The sequence below is a fragment of the Zeus faber genome (genome assembly GCF_960531495.2).
Source record: "Zeus faber genome assembly, chromosome: 22".
NCBI classification, from domain to species: domain Eukaryota; kingdom Metazoa; phylum Chordata; class Actinopteri; order Zeiformes; family Zeidae; genus Zeus; species Zeus faber.
The window spans coordinates 9946950-9969008 of NC_137209.1; the positions used below are offsets into that span (position 1 = coordinate 9946950).

Below are 22059 nucleotides of genomic sequence, written 5' to 3' on the forward strand. Positions count from 1 at the left end.
ACCACACCCTCTACTTCCTGTCCATTGTACAACTTACTCTCTCACCCCCCTCTGTCCATTTATCAGTTGCCTTTTCATAGGAATTCAGCGTTCAACAGAACAGTGGAGAGCCCGTCAAGGTTGACAGCAGACAGACAGGATAGAAGGAAGTGATAAATAACTGGGTTGCCATGCAACCAAGGCTGCAAGCCTGGGCAAAAGATGATGATAATAATAAAATTACTACATGATTGTAGACCTCAATAGGCCTCCGCCCCCTCACACCCATGGTCCGCGGGGGTCTGACTCTGATTATTGTATCTGGTCACCTTGGCGTACAAATCAGTGTGGGTAAGCAATTAAAAAAACTATGAAAGTATAATTTTAAAATGACATTTCATTGGTATGATTTTGCAACCACAGCCTGGAGCACAACAAAGAGAGAGAGTTGCATCCATCAAACACGTACTGAATCCAAAGGTTCACTGGGCAAAAAAAAATTCCCTGCAAGAAATATCGCTGGCCCCAATGTCAAAGCAGTGCTGATCAGCGTCACTGAGACCGCTGTCTCAGGTTGATAGGTACAAGCCACGCTTACATCGCAGCCAACTTTCCTCTTACTCTGTTCATCCATCCTTCCATCTGTTCCCCCTCTCCCTCCTGAGGTCCTTCCAACAATCAACCTCCCTCTCCCTCTGGTGTTGGCACACAGCCCCTGTGTATGTGTGTGTGTGTGTGTGTGTGTGTGTGTGAGAGAGAGAGTGTTTGTGAGGCTATAAGAATAAAGGCATAATGGTTTGTTTTGGCTATTCTGTATGGGGGCAAAGGTCTTCATTTTGAGCGTGTGCGTGAGATAGATCAGGCTCATGGCCACAAGAAAATGCAATAAAGCTGAGTGGGCTGAGTAGGAGATGGAGAGCCCCAGGTGTGTGACTTGGCAGGGTCCTCAGAGCCAGAGCGTGTTTGTGTGTGTACTTGTGTTTAACTGGGTGAGAGAGGGGCATTGTGGGCGTTTGAAAACGGGTGTCTGTGTGTGTATATGCGTGTAGGTGCATAAGTTGTGTGTGAAATGTGTGTGCACCGGGAGACGTAGGGTGTGCGCCTTTGTGAGGAGGAACATAGCGGTTATTCATGTGTGTCAATGAAAGAAAAGGGTGTCAAGTCTGTGGCTTTGCATGGGCATAATATGTGTGAGGAGCGACCAAATTGTGTGTGTGTGTGTGTGCGTGTGTGTGTGTGTGTGTGTGTGTGTGTGTGTGTGTGTGTGTGTGTGTGTGTGTGTGTGTGTGTGTGTGTGTGTGTGTGTGTGTGTGTGTGTTGCCAACTCCCCTGCAGTTAAGCAGCTGCAGTGAAAAAAGCACCTCCTCCACCTAACCACAAGAAGCACCTCCCCTCCTGATGTGTGTACAGACCGAACGCTGGCAGGAGCTCAGGCAACATAAAGACCCCCTCTGCCCTCATGTCATTATAGTGGGCAGGGAAGGAAAGGAGGAGTGGGAGAAAAAGAGAGAATGAGAAGGAAATGCAGGGCTCAGCGGGACAGCAAGAGAGTAAGGAAGAGATAGAAAGACTCATACTTAACGCTTATTTTAGTCCCGCCTCTTATTTTGGGTTCAGCCATGCCACACTTGCACGAGCACAACAGAAAAAGAACAAAACTTCAGACAGAGCAGAGAATTCTAAGAAATATTTGCCTGAGATCAGTCTGGCGTCGTCAGCCGATGCGGAGGAGGACCAGGGAACCAAAAAAATCCGACCAAAGGCACGGCTGAGCGAGCAACCCTGATCCAGGCAAAAGATTACATAAATGCCATCAGATAGACAGGAGTTTCGCAGCGTCACTCAAAGATAGTTAGACTACACGGAACAGAAGCAGAAAAAGACAGATCGACCCGATAAGGCCGAAAAAACAAGAAGGTAGAGTACACAGCTCGGTCAAAACAGGAACAGGGAGCCGTTCTGCATCCGACAGGCCCCTGGGCGTTGGGGGTGGGGGACGCAAGCAAGGTCTTACCTTGCCAGGGCAGGGGGCGGGGAGGGTGCTCTCCGAATAAAACAGCTGGATGTTCTCCTGCAGGGAAAGACAGGCACAAACAAGAGCTGTTGTACACAGTTGTCAGGACTTTTCATTGTAAAGCCGGCGAGTGGCACCGCGCCTGTTTCTAGAAGACTTCTTAAGCATGTGTGGCGCCTCAATAGGTAATTGTGCACAATATCTAGATGTATATTGTGTCTCTCTTCGGGGTAGGTTCAACTCACCATGGTCGAATCCTCCACCCCTGTGTGCATGTAGGCGTGCGTCATGGGGACGGGCTGCATCCACTCTCCGATCGACATCCGCCTGTCTCAGGTCGGGAGAGTTCAGTCGGGTGCTGGGGGATCCAAGCACAAAGTTTGCCCACGCTTCCACATTTTACTCCACCTTTCTCTGTGAAAGACAGAAATACAAACAATATACGTTTTATAGCGGCATTAACTGCTGGAGTATTTTCACTATAGATGGTTCTACAATGTTTACACACATGGATTATAGCAGTACACCGCAAGCACAAAAATCTGATCTGATCCTGTAGGAGATAAGACTTTGACAAGATGTGCAGCATGGAAGACATTTATTTGAAGAAACAAATGACTACAAGCAGAGAAGAATGTATTCTGTCTGTTTGGGCTGGTGAGGCAGACAAAGGAGCTGCAGACCAGTCCTGTGCTGTGACTGAGCAGATCCTGCCATCTAGAGGACATTGTTCATCATTAAACCGCGACCAGTTCAGCGGTTTTACTTAAATTGAGGAAAACACGATATATTATGTTGTTATAGCCATTTTGTTTTCCACCCTGGCGCACATTTTATTACAAATCTATGCAAACATGCACAATGACCTATCTTTGGCCGTGTGGATTGTTGATGCAGATGTTTCTTGTCAAATTTTATGGTTATTCTATATTTATATTATATTTATATTATATTTTATATATTTTTTGTTATTATTGCCTATTGTTTTAATATTACCGCAAGTTCCCTCCGTTAATGAAAAATGACTTCATTAAGTAAGCAAGTCTACCTATCTATCTATCCATCCATCTTTCTATCCATCCATCTTTCTATCATCTATCCATCTATCAATCCATCTATCTATTGGAAAATGAGGAGGAAATGAGACAAGTGATAAAAACGCAATTTCCAAACTCGCACAGGTCCTGAAAGCATGTGCCGATCAGCTTACAGAGAGGTGTTGACTAAAATATTCAACCTCTCATTACGACAAGCTGCTGTTCCAACATGCCTTAAATACTCCACCATCGTTCCAGTGCCCCAAAAAAATCCCCTGTGAAGCCTCTGAATGACTATCGCCTGGTGACGCAAACACCCATAGCCATGAAGTGCTCTCACACATCAGGACATTCATCCCACCTCATCTGGATAAGCACCAGCTTGCCTACCGGGCAAACCGCTCCATGGAGGATGCCGTCACAACAGTTCTCCACACAGCTCTGACACACTTAGAGGAACCAAACAGTTATGCGAGGACGCTATTCGTGGACTTTAGCACTGGATTCAACACTGTCGTCCCCCACCAACTGGTCGGCAAACTGGGACAACCCGGGCCTCGGTTCTTCGCTGTGCTCATGGGTCATGGACTTCGCTACAGACCGACCACGGCAAGTCAGAATTGGTAACCGTATGTCCTCCACTCTCATTCTAAACACAGGAACCCCACAGGGCTGTGTGCTGAGCCCTATGCTCTTTGCATGCTTCACCCATGACTGTACCCCCATCCACACCTCCTTTTGTATAAATAAATTTGCAGACGACACCACAATAGTTGGGCTGATTTGGAACATCTAGCTGAGTGGCGTAAGGCCAACCATCTGGTCCTTATCAGCTCTAATACAAAGGAGACGGTTATCAACTTCAGGTGAGACTAAAGGTGAGAGTCCACTCCCCTCTCCATGCAGTGGAAAGCGTTGAAAACCTAAAGTTCCTCTGAGTCAATTAGTCAAAACAGCTGACATGGACTTCCATCACATTCAGACTTAGTTAAAAAGGCCCAACAAAGACTCTTCCTCCTCAGGAAGCTGAAACAGGCCCGGCTCCCGCAGAGACTGCTGTTAAAATTTCAGGGGCGCCATCGAGAGCATCCTGACCGACCATGCCACTGCGTGGTGTGCCAGCTGCACCCAGCGAAAGGACCCGTGTTGCGCGGCAAAAAGGCGGCCCAGCGCATTGTCGGGATGGAGCTCCCCAAACCCTGTACACTATTTACGCCGGTCGACTGAGGAAGGAGGCTAGCAGCATGGTCACGGACGCCACACACCCCGGCCACTCCCTGTTTGAACCGCTGCCGTCCGGCAAACGGATTCGGGTCAATAACCTCCCGCACCAACAGACTGAGGAACAGCTTCGGGCCTCCATCACACCCCACCCACAGAACAGATTACATCCACACACACACACACACACACCCACTTCCACCCTCAGAGACTGCTACCACAGACACACAAGATGCATCCATTAATTAATATTTACACGTTCAACCTCTTTACTTTTTTCTTTTTAAAGCTGCACTGGCACAAGCTTCACTTTTTAAACAGCATGCTGCTATTACTGCTGTTGTCTGGTACTGCTTTGATTTATTTATTTGAGTTATTTTAACTACATCGAGAGAAGCCGTGCAGAATTCCATTGTACCCCATTGTACGTACACATAAGTATTTATGGTTCTAAATATATATATTGTCGCTGAACAAACTACATACATAGTCCTTATTTTTTTAATATAATTATTATAGTTTTATATCAACCACACATTAGGTTTAAGTTAAAATTCTAAATGGTCATTTTGATCAATTGTGCACCCTGTGTGGAGAAGGGATTTGGGAGGTGGAACCCCGCAGTCTGCAGCACCACCCAGCGGCAGCCTGGCGCAAGAGTTAGAAAAGGGCGGAGAAACGGAGGGAAAAAGAGGGTGGTGGTGGTGGTGGTGGTGGTGGTGGTGGGTGTGGGAGGGTAGACGAAAAAAAAAAAAAAAAAAAATTCCAGAGAAGAAAAAAAAAAAAACAACATTTCAAACGCTGCTTCCTGGAAATGGTACAAGAAGAGCCCGCCACAACTCCACCACATGACATTTCAGGGGGAAAAAATACAATTGTAATAATAAAAAAATAGATACGGAAATAAAAATGATAAAGCGCGCCACTCCCACTCCAGCACGAGATCTGTGGCCCCACGTTTCATTCAACGGAGGACAAAAAATAAATAAAATAAAAAATAACGACCGTCACGTTTCAACCCACGCAAACCTACACCCTTTGGGCGGGGGGGCATCTTTAACGGACGCGGAGTTACCGAGGACCCCGACACCTTGTTTGATTTTAAAACTGCTGCTTGCAGTTTCCACGCGGCCCGCGAACACCGCCGCCCCTCTCGATCGCAACCGCCCGTTCCCGTAAGCCGTGACGTCATCGCTTTCCGGGCCGACGACGTCACGACCAGCGCGTGCCTCGTGACGCCAGAGCTGGTGAAAACGTGGTGTTACGCAAGCGATCGATCGGTTCATCGCAGGCATCTCCGCGGAGCGGCGGGTTGCGGGATCAGTAGAATAATACAATAATCACTGTCAACGTCACATCAATGATAATATAAGTCTGGGTATTCGCGTGACTTTGTTGTTTTATTTTTGACTTTTATTTTTTATTTTTTTGTTCCATTTTACTGCACGTTCTGCACGAGCTGAGAGTCACTGTCAAGCGGAGTCAAAACGGCAGGTTGGCGGATAAAGCCTGATCCTGACACCAGACGGTTGGTGGGGTGCTCCGCGTCTGTCCTTACCTTAGAGAGCGGGGGGGAGAGAGAGGGAGCGATAGGGAGAGAGTGGAAAGATCTGCACCGCAACCCATCTTATCTTCCTTCTTCCCCCAATGGAGGACGGCAGCACGGCCACGCAGCTCCAAAAATACACCAACCCCCCCGCCCCCCCCCCCAAAAAAAAAAAATTAAAAATGAGAAACCCAGTCATACAGTCCTTCCGAATGTCCTCGTCCGCGTTTCGCCTGTGGGCGATCCTGCGTGGACGTGGGTTCGCACGCCGATCGGGAGTCATCGCTGGTGTTGCCAAGTCATGTCGCCTTCCCCAAACCATTGCACAGCAGCAGCAGCAGCTCCCCCAACACCTCCCCGCCCCTCTTCCCGGAGACACATCTGTAATAAAAAAATAAAAAAATAAAAATGGCACACGCGGCTCCTGCACGGAGCAGGGAAGGAGGGAGGGAGGCCGAGATCCCAAAGTGCGCAGTTTTTTATTCCATTGAAACGGAGACTCTTTCCCCTCCGTCCCCTCTTCTTTCCCTTCTTCCTCCTCCTCCTCCTCCTCCTCTTGCCTCCCTCCCTCTCCCTCTCTCGCTCTCTCGCTCGCTCTCTCGCTCTCTCTCTCTTCCCGCACGCAGGTTGATTTTCGGTGGAAGAGACTTCAAACTGCCCCGCCTCCATACGGCCACACTGTGTGGAGTGGAGGCTGAACTCCACTGTTACTACTGTTGCTACAGTGTTGTTACTACTGTAATTACAGTGGTGTTACATGTTGTTACCACTGCTGTTTCATTCTGGTTGCCACTGCTATCACAGTCAAGTCGAGACAAACTTTATATAGAGCAGAGAAATACAACCGACGGAAATATATGAAATTTCTGTGCAACCATAAGAGCAGTCAGTGCAGAATAAACAAATCTCACAGCATACAGAACACACACACAAAGCGTACAACATGCAGAGCACACACACACACACACACACACACACAACACACGCACACACACACACACACACACACACACACACACACACACACACACACACACACACACACACACACACACACACACACACACACACACACACACACACACACACACACACACACACACACACACACACACACAGAACTCAGTCATAGATTGTAGTGAAGAACAACGTTTTTAACCTGCTTTTAAAGGTATTCAGAGTGGGGGTCTCTCTCAGGTCCCTCGCCTGAGTGTTCCATCTACTTTGGTCACAGATGCAGAAGGCAGCCTCCCCTGCTTTAGAGTTAGTACGAGGGATGGTTAAAAGACCACTGCCTGTGGACCTGAGTGTTCTTGCTGCTTTGTGTGTAATGAGCATTTATTTTATATACTGAGGTGCAAGGCCATTTATAGCTTTATATACAAGCAGAATCTTAAAATAAATCCGAGTTTTAACGGAGCCAATGTAGAGATCTAAGAACAGGTATAATGTATTGAAACTATTTAGTTCCAGTGAAAACGTGTGCAGCCACATTTTGGATTAACTGTAGCCGCTGCGCATCTGATTTCGGGAGACGGTGAATAGGCCATTACAGTCGTCCAATCTACTCTATGAATCTACTTATGAATGCATGGATTACATTTTTAGAGTCTGCTTTTGACAGGAAGCCTCTTAATTTTGAAAAAAAAATGTAGATGGTAGAAAGCTGATTTTGTGATGTGACTGATATGGCTTTTCAAATATACAGTAGATCGCCGTCTATGATTACACCAAGAATTCTGGCTCCATTCTTGCCCTCCAGGGACAGAGAACTGAGATGAGCTGAAAATTTCTGTCTGAGCCTTTGCACTAAAGATGAGTATTTCTGTTTTATATTAGTTCAGTTGTTAAAATTTGACATCCATACATTAATATCATTAATACACTAAGTGAGGGAGTGTAAGGGGAGTAGGTCATCAGGAGATGGGGAGATGCACAGTTGTGAATTATTTGCATAATGGTCATTTTTTTGTGTTTCTTTATAATATGTGCAAGTGGGAGCATATAGAGATTAAACAATAATTGGCCCAGAATCGAACCTTGGGGCGCTCCACATATGATATCCACTTTGTTGTACACAAATGTACACAAAGAACTGCCTGTCCTGTCAGTAGGTTCTGAACTAGTTTAGAACCGGGCCAGATAAGTCGACCCATTTTTGTAATCTCTCTAATAAAATATGATGGTCAGCAGTGTCAAAGGCAGCACTGAGATCCAGGAGCACAAAAAAAAGATTGTTTTTTTAGAATCAGTGTTTATATGCAGATCATTCACAACTTTAATAAGCTGTCTATAATGCAGTAATGCTGTTTCTGTGCTATGGTGAGGTCGAAAACCATATTGGTAAGTGTCTAAAAGGCTGTTTGATGTTAGATAGTTGTTAAGCTGAAGGAAAACTATTTTTTTCAAGTATTTTGCCAAGGAATGGCAGGTTGGAAATGGGCCTGTAGTTGGCAATAACGGTTGCATCAAGATTGCTCTTCTTCAGGAGTGGTTAAATAACAGCTGTTTAAATCCTGCAGGAAATATACCCGATTGAAAAGAGCCCTTTATAATTTCTAACACCTCGTGTGCTAGGTCAGTTAAAAACAGTTTTGACAAAATGTGGTAGGGAGAGAGTCCAAGCAGCAGGTGGAGGTGGAGCCGACCAACAATATCATCTATCTTTTTATGTCTAAAGGGACAAAGGGAGACACAGCAGCAGTCATATTACTGGAGAACTGGAGGTAAGGTTCATTTCTGGATGTTGAGGCACTAATATTCTGTCTGATAGCCATAATTTTGTTATTGAAAAATGTAGCGAATTCTTCAAATCTTTTCAGTGGAGAGCAGCTCTGACGGGGTTGTAGGTGGTGGATTAATAAGTCGATCAACAATGGAGAAGAGCACATTACTATTGTTGATGTTTTCATTAATGATTTTAGATTCTGTCTGGACTGTTTAATTTCGTTGTTGTACTGATTGAGTCCATCCTTGTAAATTTCATGGTGAACCTGAAGTTTTGTTTTTCTCCATTTTCATTCTGCCTGGTGAGACGTCCTCTTAAATTGCATAACAACGGCTCCATTTCTACAGGGGGCTTTTTCTTTTTCTATGTTTTTAGTTTTAACAGGTGCAATGTTATCAATAATATTTTGTATTTTGGAGTTGAAGTTGTTCACAGGATCCTCAGTTGATGATGCCATGAACAGCGGTAACTCATTTACGGTTCTCTAAAAGGTTTCAATTGTATTATTGTTAATGATACATTTTTTAATTGTTCGGGTAGCCCTCTGTTGTACAGGAAGAGCACAAACATGAAAAATATGCAACAGTGATCTGAAATAGCATCATCCATGACACAGAATGCAATGATATTAAGTCCTATTGATATGACTAAGTCTAGAGTATGCCCTTTATTGTGGGTGGGTCCAGAAACATGCTGAGTGAGGTCAAATACCTCCAATAGGCTAATGAAGTGTTGAGAATCTGGTTATGTTTGATTGTCAACATGAATATTAAAATCACCTGAGATAATTACACAATTGTAATCAATGGAGACCTTGGACAGTAGCTCAGAGAATTCATCAAGAAAGCCACATTTAGATTTTGGTGGCCGATAGACAGTAATGATTAAAATCGGAGCGCTGCAGTTTATAGATATAGCAAGGTGTTCAAAAGAGGTGAATTCTCAGAGGAGGATTTCCTTGCAGCTATAACTATCAGAGAAGACAGCAGCTATTCCACCGCCTCTCTTATCAGCTCTAGTGGTTTGGATGAATTAGAATTTAGGAGGTGCTGTCTCAATAAGTGCAACTGTGCCATTTCTGTCCAGCCAGGTCTCAGTCAGTAGAATGAAATCCAGGATATGGTTACTTATAAGGTCATTAACTAAAAATGACTTATTAGTTAGTGACCTGAATTCCAAACCAGTAATAAATTGGTTAGATTCCTGTATGTTACAGGGAAGTTATGTGGTTTGTGTCTGTGGTTTATAATTACAAGAATTTGTAAAGCAGAGTGACAGTCATTAATGTCAGTAGAGTGGATCGGACTCACCAAACATCAGTAGTGAAGAAAGTATTTCAATGTAAGTTCCACGTTCATGGGGAGGAGACGTGAGCCGTGAAAGTTTGGATGTACTCCATCACGTCTGAAGAGGTTTGGACGGTTTAAGATGGTGCCAAAGTTGTCCACAAACGGTACGTTGAGGGAGCTGTTATTACTGTTATTACAGTGTTGTTACATTGTTTTTGCTATTGTTACTACAGTGGTGTTACTCCTGGTATTACAGTGGTGTTGCATTGTTGTTACTGCTCTTATTACAGTGTTGTTACTATTGTTTTTACAGTGGTGTTACATTGTTGTTTCTGTTATTATAGTGGTGTTACATTGTTGTTACTACTATTATTACAGTGGTGCTACATTGTTGTTTCCGTTCGGACCTACCACCAGCTCTCTGACCAGTCTGTACACTGCGTACAATACTGCGGTGTGAGTACTGCGTGCGCGGCGTCTCAGCATCAAGCATCTAATGGCGCATCACCGTTCTCACTCTCAGTCTCGTTCCCGCAGTCTATCAGTATTCAATACACTAGCGCGCACAATCGCAATGTCTCCTTACCGTGAAATAACATGGGTCCTCGCTTATCGACCAATTCGCTTAACGACCTGATCCTAGGAATGGAACTCGGTTGTTAAGTGAGCAGTACCTGTACTGTGATTAGGAATGCAGCATAAGGGCTGGAACTCTTTTGGTTATTGTTCCAAAACTATCTGGAACACAACATCGGCAGAACCTACAAACGCGGTTAAAGTCTTGTTTGAACCAGTATGTCACAAACACCTTGTGGGTGAAGTTTCATCCATCTAAAAAAAAAAAAAAAAAGAAGTTTCATCCAAATCGATCCACATACGGAGCAGAAATTAGTGAAAAACTGACCAAATCGGACTGATATCACAGACACGGTCCAATGCTTTTCAAGTCTAAATATGTCAAACTCGGCTAACAGGAACACAATAGTGACAGAATCTATGAACACGGTTAAGGTGTCGTTTGAACCAGTATGTCACAAGGATCTTGTGGAAATACAATTAAAAATAATAATACGAAAAACAGTAGTCCACATAAACTCATGACTAAGTTGAGACCAATCCACTGAAATGTGCATCTGATTGATGCGCTAAAGATCCAGTGAGGTGTCGGAAAAATAGAAGCTGTGCAATGGTCATTACTCATAGCAATACCACAATTGGTATTTCATGGAAACGTAACTTATTGAAAAAATAATCCAAGGAAAAAAGTCGACATTTAAATGATGTAAAATAGACTGCTAAATCTATGTGAATACATCATAATTTATGTATACGAGACACGTCACATACCGTCACTGAGACTCCAGATGTACTTACATAGAACAACAATTATAACAATGAAAATATTAAGTTTAAAGTAAAAAATTAACTTTTTTTTTAATCAACATCATGTATCAACATTTTCCTACGCCAAAATGTAATAAACTTTAATGAAAAGGTAAGAAATTGTTTGTAGTATTGACACATTTTTCCATGATAATTCTAATGACAAATTAATTTTAAAGCTCCATAAATGTGGTCTGCATATAAGTATAGACAAGTAATGTATTCATCTTAATTTTCCAATTGCACATTAACAGAAAAAAATAAAATAAAGTAGTTATTACAACTAATATGCATTTATTTATTTATTTCTAAAATGAAATGTTATTATTGTTATGAAAAGTAATTACAAAGGTTGTTTTGATTATTGTTCCAGATGCCGATGGACCGGTAACGCATGCCTAAAATGAATAAACTGGACCTGGTGTATTGCTGCCTGCAGCTATATTTACAATGTTGTCACAGCTGTTATTACAGTGGTGTTACATTGTTAATACTGTAATTACAGTGTTTTTCATGTTGTTAATATTGTTATTGCAGTGGTGTTACTACTGTTATCACAGTGTTGTTATTGTTATTACAGTGGTATTGCTAGTGTTGCAAGGCAAGTTCATTTGCGCAGCACGTTTCATCAACAAGGGCAATCCAAAGTACTTTACATAAGGTGTGAAAGATATAACATAAATCAAATAAAGAAATGAGGGTAAAAAGGTAAAAAAATAAATAAATAAAAAAGAGCTAGAAAAACAAGCCATAAAATCACAAGTCACGGCTTGAAATGCACTTTAAAACTATTTTAGCCTCACCGGGTGCGTCTATGGAACACCTTTATAGAGTTAAATTTACCACTTGTGACCTATACTGTTACCAGTTCAATTAGTACCGTTCATCTGAGAACAAAGTTGCCCTCTAAGTTTTGCAGGCAAAAGACTCACAGTCACCGTTGGACCAAGTACAAGGGCAGGCCGGGGAAAGCCAAAGTAATACGCCAGAAAAAAAAAAGACAAGATAAAATAAGATAAGTTAAGTTAGTATTGAATTCAGACGTGGCAGGAGCTCAGTGGGGAACATGAAGCACAGAGTGCTATAGGATAAACACTAATTTCATAATATATACATTCAAAAAAGAGGTATTAAATAATAATCCGCTCAACAAGTAAAACACAATTATTAATAAAGTAATAAGTAATACGTTTGTGATATATGTGGTTTTTCAATAAAATGCAAAAAAACATTTAAATATGAAATGAAAAGTGTGGCTTAAAGTGTTGTGTGGGAGTATGTAATAACAGTGACAGCAGCATGTTTAATTATAATTGTCTTTATAGTTAATAAAGTGACCGTCATATCAGTAACCCTACCTCATGTCATATCATAGACGCTCAATTTGACACATTAGGCCATCACGATACGCATTTGAGAATAATTTTATTGTTAGATATGATTTCATTCAAACTTCCAGACCTGTCGGCAATATAGTCAGGGAGATAACCATGAAACTAGTGTAGCCCTATGGAAAATTAGGTCTAGAATATAAAAATGTATTGATTCATAAATAGGAATGAATAAATAGTAGAAATAGAATAAGTTCATAAATAGGATTTAAAGGGTTAAAAACTATGCAGAGGTTTGATATTGCATATTGTGCAATAGCCATAGGACTTTATTACGTTCATGTGTTGAAATATTTACATGATGTAAAATGTATTTTGTTTTCCAAAACACTATTTTCATTATGCTGGAAATGTTTTAAAGATGTTTTATTTTGAATACTGTGAGAAAAGATTCAAATGTAAAGTTTTTCATTTTGTTTATTTTCTAAGCCAATGGCCCTTTCTCAATCTGCGTTCTTGTCTGCACTTGTGTTCTTGTGGACTTGTGAGGCGTCATCAGTCGCAGCCCAAGTACTGTTCCAATTCAAAGTACGCATCAAGCCAAGTCCAGTCCAGATGCCCGGATGTAGACCTGCTCCGCCCATTTTATCGAGGATGCATCGGTGGCGGCTTGTGTGGTCTTGGGACAGCCAAGTATCCCAGAATGCATTTCGCAGAATGACCGTCCTGCGACCTCCCGTCCCCGGGAGTCTGTACTCCCGAGTCGAACTTGTCAAGTCTGAACTACCAAGTCCGCAAGTCCGGACTTTGCGTACTTGGTATTGAGAAACGGCCAATGAGGTCAGAGTTGAAGGTCAGGTGTTAGCAGGAAGTGATTGGTAACGGGGGAGAACGAAGATGCAAGAGAGAAGACATGTGGAGATGAGCTCCATGGCGCAGCTATAGTTTACGTGGGTAAAACACTCTGTGAAGCATTACAGCTGTAAATGTTTATAGACGAACGACGAGTGACTCTTACGAAAGCAGAGAACAAGGGACAGAGGAATCCAGTGGACAGCGGACAACTCGGATCGCCAGACATCGCGTGTGAGCTGTTTTGAAGATGTCCCTTCTTTCTACCAACTCGGCGCGCTCGCAGCAGCGGCGGCGGCGGCCATTGTTGCAAGCAAGTATGTCTTTTGTTCTCGGCGCATTGGCGCGAAGCAGCCTGTGTGTTTGTGGCTTCCACGATCCCGAGATTCGTATCAGGCCTGCACCGTGGGACTCGGTAACTCATTGGGTACCCAAAGTATAATTTCAGGTAGCTGCCGGCAATAGGTATACGTTTCAATTGTTTGAAATACTGTTTCATTGGAACTGTGTACAATTGGGTTTACGTTATTTTTTTAAATAAAATTGGTTTTAGATAGATAGATAGATAGATAGATAGATAGACGGATAGACGGATAGATGGATAGATGGATAGATGGATAGATAGATAGATAGATAGATAGATAGATAGATAGATATGAGACCGAAAGACCGACGATAAATTAATGTCTAAGTTGTAAACTAACACTGCACTGCGTAAGCATACAGCATGTCACAACACATGGCATATCTATGTACAATATGCTTGATTTTCTAACAGACCCAGTGACTCATCGGGAGGAATTGAAGGGATAGATTTAAGCAGGTGGGCTACTACACAAATGCCCAGATGAAATGGACACAGGATATCTGAAAAGAGGACAGCAATTTTAGAAGCCCGTTTCTAAAAATAAGACAACGGCTTTGCACTCATTTTGAATTCTATACAACCAGCAACACCACCCAGAGACCACCAGCATCACACACACACACACACACACACACACACACACACACACACACACACACACACACACACACACACACACACACACACATACAGCCTGATAAAGAGGCTCTTAGGTCTTTCAGGGTGTACATTCCCTTTGCCTGAATACAAACTTGAACGTCCCTCCCTCCCCCCCTTTCTCATTACTAGACCATTCTTTCTTTCCCCGTCTCACTTTCTCCAGGGTCCTTCTCCTGTTTTTCTCTCTCCACCCTTTCATAGCGGGAATTTGGGCTGGGGCAGGGGGGCTCTCTCTCTCCCTCTGTCTCTCACTCAAGGCGCTGATGGACTCCAAACGTCTCGCCTGCAAAGCTTCGTTAGAATTCATTTGTTTGAATAGTTTCAACAGTGCCCCACACACACACACGCGCGCACGCACGCACGCACCCACACACACACACACACACACACACACACACACACACACACACACACACACACACACACACACACACACACACACACACACACACACACACACACACACACACACACACACACACACACACACACACATTTCACTCCTCCGGGGAAATGTGTATTAGCATAATAATGTCCTTTATCTCACCTTGATTAACCCCGCTGTTAACCCCGAGTGTGTGTACGCAAAAATGTATTTATGCATACAGCTTCATTTGAATCAGGGTGTCTCGTCGAGATTAAAATCTCTTTTCCAGTAGCGAGCTGAGAACCAATTAAGGTACTTAAAAAAAACCGCAAACAACCAAATTGGTCACATTCCAGGGACAAGTTTGAGAGCAAAACAAAACATGTCTGCAGAGCACTGTTCACGCTCATCCACCGGCAGGAGAATCTGGATGTTCGTAGACGTTCATGGGCTGCGGCCGAACAAGTTACTTTTTAATTCAACTTCTCAGTCTAGTGTGTGTTTTACTATACTTGTGAGGACAGGTCTCCAAATTGACAATTTATTTGGCTTAGAAACGTGGGTCCTCACTTACCAGGTGTATTTACTCAGACCTCAATTTGATACCCATACAATAATATGTGTGTGTGTGTGTGTGTGTGTGTGTGTGTGTGTGTGTGTGTGTGTGTGTTTGTTTGTGTCTGTCTGTGTGTGTGTGTGTGTAATAATAACATTAATAGCTTTATTTATATAGCACCTTTAAAAACAGTTTTACAAAGTGATTTGGCAGAGAAACAAAAGCAGAGTGTTCAAATCTTGTAATTAAAAAGGCAAAGGAACATTAATAAACATTAAATAAACTAATTTATTAAATTGTAAAAGCAGACAAAAAGACAAAGAAAAAAAGTAGATACAATATGATAATAAAAATTCAAATAAGAAGAAAAAACATGAATAAATAAATTAGATAAAGAAAGGGGGCGACATCACAAATGCAGATCTATAAAAATGGGTTTTGAGAAGTGACTTTAAAGAAGTCACTGACTCTGCTCGATGTATCTCCTCAGGCAGGTCGTTCCAAAGTCGAGGGGCCTTGACAGAAAAAGGCGCCGTCACCTTCAGTTTCAGGTCTAGACTTTGGAACAGCCAGGAGGGCCTGTGGATCTGAGGCTGCTGGCTCATATGGGGTCAACATATTTTTTATGTAGCTTGGCATCAGACCCAGACGTGCTTTAAAAGTGATCAGTAAAATGGATTCTGAACCGAACAGGGAGCCAATGGAGAGAAGCCAGGATTGGGGTTGATGTGATGTCGTCTTTTGGAACCGGTAAGAAGCCAAGCTGCTGCGTTCTGAACTGGTTGGAGGCGAGAGAGTGACTTTTGGTTGATGCCAGAAAGGAGGGCGTTACAGTAGTCTAGTCGTGAGAAAATTAGGGCGTGGGTAACTTTTTCCAGGTCGCCGTGTGATAGTATTGGTTTTGATTCTTGAAATGGTTCTCAGTAAAAGGCAGCAGTTTTGTTTTTTTTTTGTTCAAAGTTTCTGGCAGCAGACTTAATATTTGTGGACAGGGTGCCAAGGCTACTCTCAATATGGCTGGTAGAAGTTGGTGGAGTGAACGGTATGATTTCTGATTTAGAATTATTGAGTTGAAGAAAATGCTGTGCCATCTAACGGTTGATATCATTGAGAAAATCTACCACAGCAGCTAGGCTGTTGGGGTCACCAGGTCTCACAGGAAGGTATATACTGTATCTGTGTGTAGTCTGCGTAGCAATGAAGAGAGACAGTGTGTCTTTGGATCATTTGGCCAAGATGCAGCACAGATTGAAAATGAAAGTGGGCCTAAAATGGAACCTTGTGGTACACCACAGGTAAATTGAGCCGTAGAGAATGAGTCGTTTCCTATGGAGACTGCAAAGGTTCTTTCTAAAAGGTAGGAGTTAAAACACACATAAAATGCATGCATCTGTACAATTCTGAGCCTCAAGTTCAAGTTCAAGATATGTATGTATATGTGTAGTTGTCACACACATATACATATGGTCATACATATATGCAGTGAAATGTGACTCCATGCTAGGGCTGCACCGATGCCGCTGACGTGCCCCTTTCAATATCTATGGTAATGTGTTTGATAAGGCTCTTGGTGATGGATTTTTGGGGATGGTACCCGATTTTAGCATCGATGCTTGTGTCGATTAGGCACATTTTGGTATTTTTTAGCATTTTTAGAGCTTATAGAGGTTATTGTGCGTAATCACCGGGTGTCATGACATTTCACTGCATATATGTATGACCGTATGTATATGTATGTGACAAATAATCTCTTGAACTTGAACTTGAACTTGATATATTTTTCTCTATTTTTCTCTGTCTCCACTCAAAGTAAATCTACATCCACAACGCCTTAGTACTCATTTTCAATGTCTGAACACCTTCACTGAGATTGTCATAACTGCTGTTTTTAGATTGCGCTCAAGCCTTTTCACATCTTGATTCTATGATGTCTTCTGGTCTGTTTTTAGCTTGTTATTTCTCTGCTTTTATTCTTCTTTGCTTTTCTAAAATGCCTTTTATGTCTTATGTGAAAGCACTTTGAATTGCCTTTATGTATGAAATGTGCTGCACGAATATAATTGCATTGTGTCTTTTCCTAACACCTCACCTCTCAAATCGAGTCCAAATCGGACTGATTTTGTATAGCAGGCCTTTGGGAATGAGGTAGGCCATCTGCATAGACATTCATGGAACACGTTACAGTCCAATAACAAAGATTCTCTCCAACAGAGACCTTGAATTCCCACTGTACTACACACACACACCACCACACAAAACGGCTAAAAGTTGCAGTCAAAAAAGGGGCAGGTCACAGTAAACACCACTACGGCCAAACAGCGACTTCATGCAGAGCTTAAACAGAAGCTTCCAGTCAAACTTAATAAGTAACACCGAGAGGACGTGCGTGTCTGCCGCAGCTGTTTGAGCAGACTAAAAAAAAAAGAGGTCACCATGGAAAGAGTGATGTAGGTCCACGGAGAGGAAGTGAATAAGCCCGCAAAATGTCAGCTGACGATAGAGACCAGAGGAGCCAGGGAGAGAAAGGGTGAGAATGGGGGAAAGGGGGCGTGGTGATGGGACTGCACTGTAACTATGTCAGACCAACCTCAATGTGTCAACGATTATGATTCACAGATCCCAGGCGTAAAAACACTTTGGTTCAAAATGAGGAACCAAAACGGTTCACAAATCAGCAGTGTACGGCTAGACACTTGAGGAAGCAGTTTAAGAAGCATAGCCTGATTAAAACACAACAAGGAGAATTCATAAGCTTCTTCCACGTTACTCTATTTTTTTAGCACTTTTAATCAGGACTATTTCACGGGACAAATTTCATGCAAAGATTTGGGCTTCGATGTTGTCAGCAGTGTTTCACAACATTTCATAACACAGTAAATAACCCTAACCCTAACCCTAAGGTCCAATAGACAAACCGGGCTCTACTGATACAAAGACAAAGGGGCAGGGATTTCAACAGGCTGTACACTCATTGCCAATAACTTAGGCCAAGTCATCTAGTGACATCATATAAGATTTTAGTGTTTGGATAGATTTCAAATTTGAAACAAATATGAATTATTGCAGCTTGAAGACACAAACATCCTTGGTCATGACATAATAGACCACATGCTAACAGAGATAATAGGAGAGACAGACAACACGCGCCCACACAACCCCCCCCCCCTAAAATAGACCACAGCTGCGGCAGATGAGACTGCCAGGAGAAGGTGGGGGAGGCAGGGAGACAGACAGACAGGTGTGGTGTGACTCACTCTCGGTCTTCCTTTTGCGCTTCGCAGGCTTAATGTGGACGGTGGGGAGGGAACAGCTGCATGGGCTCTGTGGACCATGTTGGGGTGGGACAGGTCAAGACAAACACCCTCCGCTTGTGTGGGGGGTGGCAGGTAAGACGGAGATGGAGGAAGCAGTGAGACAAATTAAATACGTTGCCTCCGTGTCACTGGGAAAATGTGATGCAAACGAAATGCTTGTTTGAGGGACGGTTCTATGCTGAATGAAAAGGACTTTTTCTAAAGAAAACCCCCAGTGAGTCAATGTTTATAGAAAATGATGAATATGATGGAAATTAGCGATGAAGGGTGAATACAAAAGAGCCAGGAACGGCGGCAGCCATGTCACTTTTATGGAAATGCACAGGCTAACCTTGAGTGGGAAGGGGAGGTTTCTGTCGTCCACTGTGGCCACTATGAACTCTCAGGTCAGTGTGTCCACGGATACCTGCCAGGACAACACGGCATAACCTGAGCAGACACAACAGGTTGGATGGATTCATGTTGCTGGTGCCAAATTCTGACCCCACCATCTCTATGCCTCGGCAGAAATGGAGATTCATCAGACCAGGCAACGTTTCGCCAGTCTTCGACAGTCCAGTTTTGGTGAGCCTGTGCCCACTGCAGCCTCAGCTTTCTGTTCTTGGCTGACAGAAGTGCAACCCGACGTGGTCTTCTGCTGTTGCAGCCCATCCTCCTCAAGGTTCGATGTGTTGTTCATTCTAAGACGTTTTTTCTGCTCACCACAGTTGTACAGACTGGTTATCTGAGTCACCATAGCCTTTCTGTCAGCTCCAACCAGTCTGGCCATTTTCTACTGACCTCCCTCATCAACAAGACGTTTATGTCCACAGAACTGCCACTCGGTGGATGTTTTTTGTTTTTCGCACCATTCTGAATAAACTCTAGAGACTGTTGTGAGTGGAAAATCCCAGGAGATCAGCGGTTACAGAAACACTCAAACCAGCCGGTCTGGCTCCAACAATCATGCCATGGTTGAAAACACTGAGATCACATTGTTCCCCATTCTGATGGTTGATGTGAACATTAACTGAAGCTGCTGACCTGAAACTGCGTGATTTTATGGATTGAGGTGTTCAGGTGTTATAAATGATGTTAATAAAGTGCACAGTTAGCTCCTCCCCTGCACAGAGCCTAAAATGTTCACTGTGCAGTGCATTCAGAGTCACGGAGATGCCAGGATGGGGACACGCAGTGGACTGGACTGGTCTCTCCATTATGCAGTCCACTGTCCTGATCCGAGGCGGAACGGGACAGTCTCTTAGTTTTGTTCGGTTTAAAATGTTTGTTTCATACAAGCAGAAACTAAAGAAAAGGGTCGGAAAAAAATACTCAACTCCAATTCTCCTGTTTACATTTTTCTTTTTCCATACAAGTAAAAAACTAGGGAAACAAAATAAATGGGATTTGCATACAGAGTGAGAGGATGTTAAATCCAATCACAAGGTGTTAGATACATTATGCCAGGTGTGAAAGCACTCCGGGGACATCGGGCAATATTTCTGGGTTCTGGTGTAGCCAGCGGATATCTGGGCCAAGACTTCCTCATGCATCATTAAGACGGATGGCTCATTGGTTCCAAGACTGGGTGTGAACAGGTGGACTTTGTGATCAAATCTCTCAACACGCATGTTACGCTTCTCTCTCTAAATTAAAAAAAAAGAAAAGGAAAGTTATGTTCTCAGGTAGATGTCTGATGTTCAAATATGTTCCATTTCTAGACATTAAAATTGTATTTAAGAAAATGCCCCCAAATCGTACCTTAATATATATATATATATATATATATATATATATATAGCTGGCACAATAGAAGTGCGTGGGCAGGAAGGTGTGAGGACTTTGGGTGGGAGCGGTTCCAGGGTATAACACATATTATAATAGAATTAAAATACAAACAATAATAAGTGCTGATCAGTGATCAGACATTGATCACTCTTAGTAAATGAATCCTAACGATCTCTAAAGATACGCTCTCTCTCTCTGAGGTGCATCCAGCAATATCCATAAAGCTGAATATGCCATTGTCGCAACTGCTTTGTGACAGTAACGATCAATATGAATCCTTTACAGTGTGCATGTGTAAAGTTAACCAACTGCCCACACAACAGAGTTCATTTAAGGATCCTAGAATTTAATGAGAGCCTCAGGCGACACACAAACAAATAAAAATATAGCCCCAGCCAGCAATGCACGGGGTCCAGGTTAGTCGAAGCAATTGCACCAATGTGAAAAAAGCCAAAAAATAGAAAGAAACAAGAAACTAACATTGCTGCACATTGTTAACTGGAAAAGCCCCATTAACCACAAATAATAGGTTAACTTAAGTCCATCTCCCAGTCACACTGAAAGACGTAAATCTATTGGCAATGTTCCATATTGGGAACAGGAGCCGGTGGCAATGCTCTGTAAAAGTGGTTCTGTTTTCCTCACTTTCAATTTCCAATTTCCCCACTCTCTAAGTGGTATAATGTACGGGAAAATGCCGGTACGGCTGTGAATTGAAGTATGTGGGAATGGAAGCATCAGATTTGCGTAAAGTAGGGGTAGAGCCGAGTTCAAATAAAGCAGAAATTGTGGGTTTTTACAAATGAAAAAATGGCGAGTCTGATCCAAACTGTGAGCTCGGCTGCAAAATCTAGAAACTGAAACACGTCTCTACGGAAACAGGTCTTTATATTCTTGTAGAGGTGTGTTCTGGCCCAGGGCCAGGGAAACGAGCAAGGGGAGGCAGGCGAAGGAAGGCAAAACAGCGCCGATTGGCGTATATATATATTATTAACACAGATTTAAACAAAATGGTGACTCATGGCCAAAGCAAAATCATAAGTTCGCTGACAAACAGTGGGAGAGTCCGGAGTGTCTGCACCTGTGCGCGCTGCCGCCATAATGTAGCCGGGCCATTGCGCCTAGCGTCTGTGTTGCCGGGTCTGATCCCGTCTCCAAAACCCATGCACCTTTTTTATTGTGGGGAAAAACAGAACCTAAATCACTTCCTGGTCCGGGATCGGACAAAATCAGCGGAGCCCCTACATTGATTCGCCTGATCCCCAGCACCTAAGCGGGCCCGGGATGAAAACCTGCACCGCCTGTCTGCAGCGGCGGCTTGACCATGCCCCCCTGGCCTGCCACAATTCTTAAATTGTATTCCTTTTCTTCTTAAAAATGCCACTCAGACTCTAGACGTGTCTTTTAGAGTTAGTGGTGCGGTGCCAGTGGCGATTCTAGAGGGTGGCCTGGAGTGGTCACAGCGACCCCTAAAATGTCATGAGCCATCCCTGTGGCCACCTCAGATCTCCCCACTGCATCTTGCAAGCACATGCTTCGGACCGGCTCCGCACCCGCTCCCTTCCTCGTTCTCTGTAGTTGAAAACCACATTATATGTTTAATAAACGTCTTAAAATTAAGTTTGTTTGTTCACCGTTAACGGTTCAC

At 43.2% G+C, this 22059-nt stretch overlaps 1 protein-coding gene across 1 annotated transcript in view; it reads right to left on the bottom strand.

Moving 5' to 3' along the window:
* Positions 1-3510: 3510 nt before the first annotated feature.
* LOC307247108 (E3 ubiquitin-protein ligase DCST1-like) overlaps positions 3511-22059 on the bottom strand; it is a gene marked incomplete at both ends in the record, with an annotated part of 38974 nt that continues 20425 nt past the window's right edge. The window contains 3 exons of the mRNA XM_080023174.1: positions 3511-3623; positions 4837-4899; positions 6117-6178. Of these exons, the coding sequence (XP_079879300.1) occupies positions 3511-3623; positions 4837-4899; positions 6117-6178 (238 nt within the window). The remainder of the gene's footprint in view (positions 3624-4836; positions 4900-6116; positions 6179-22059) is intronic.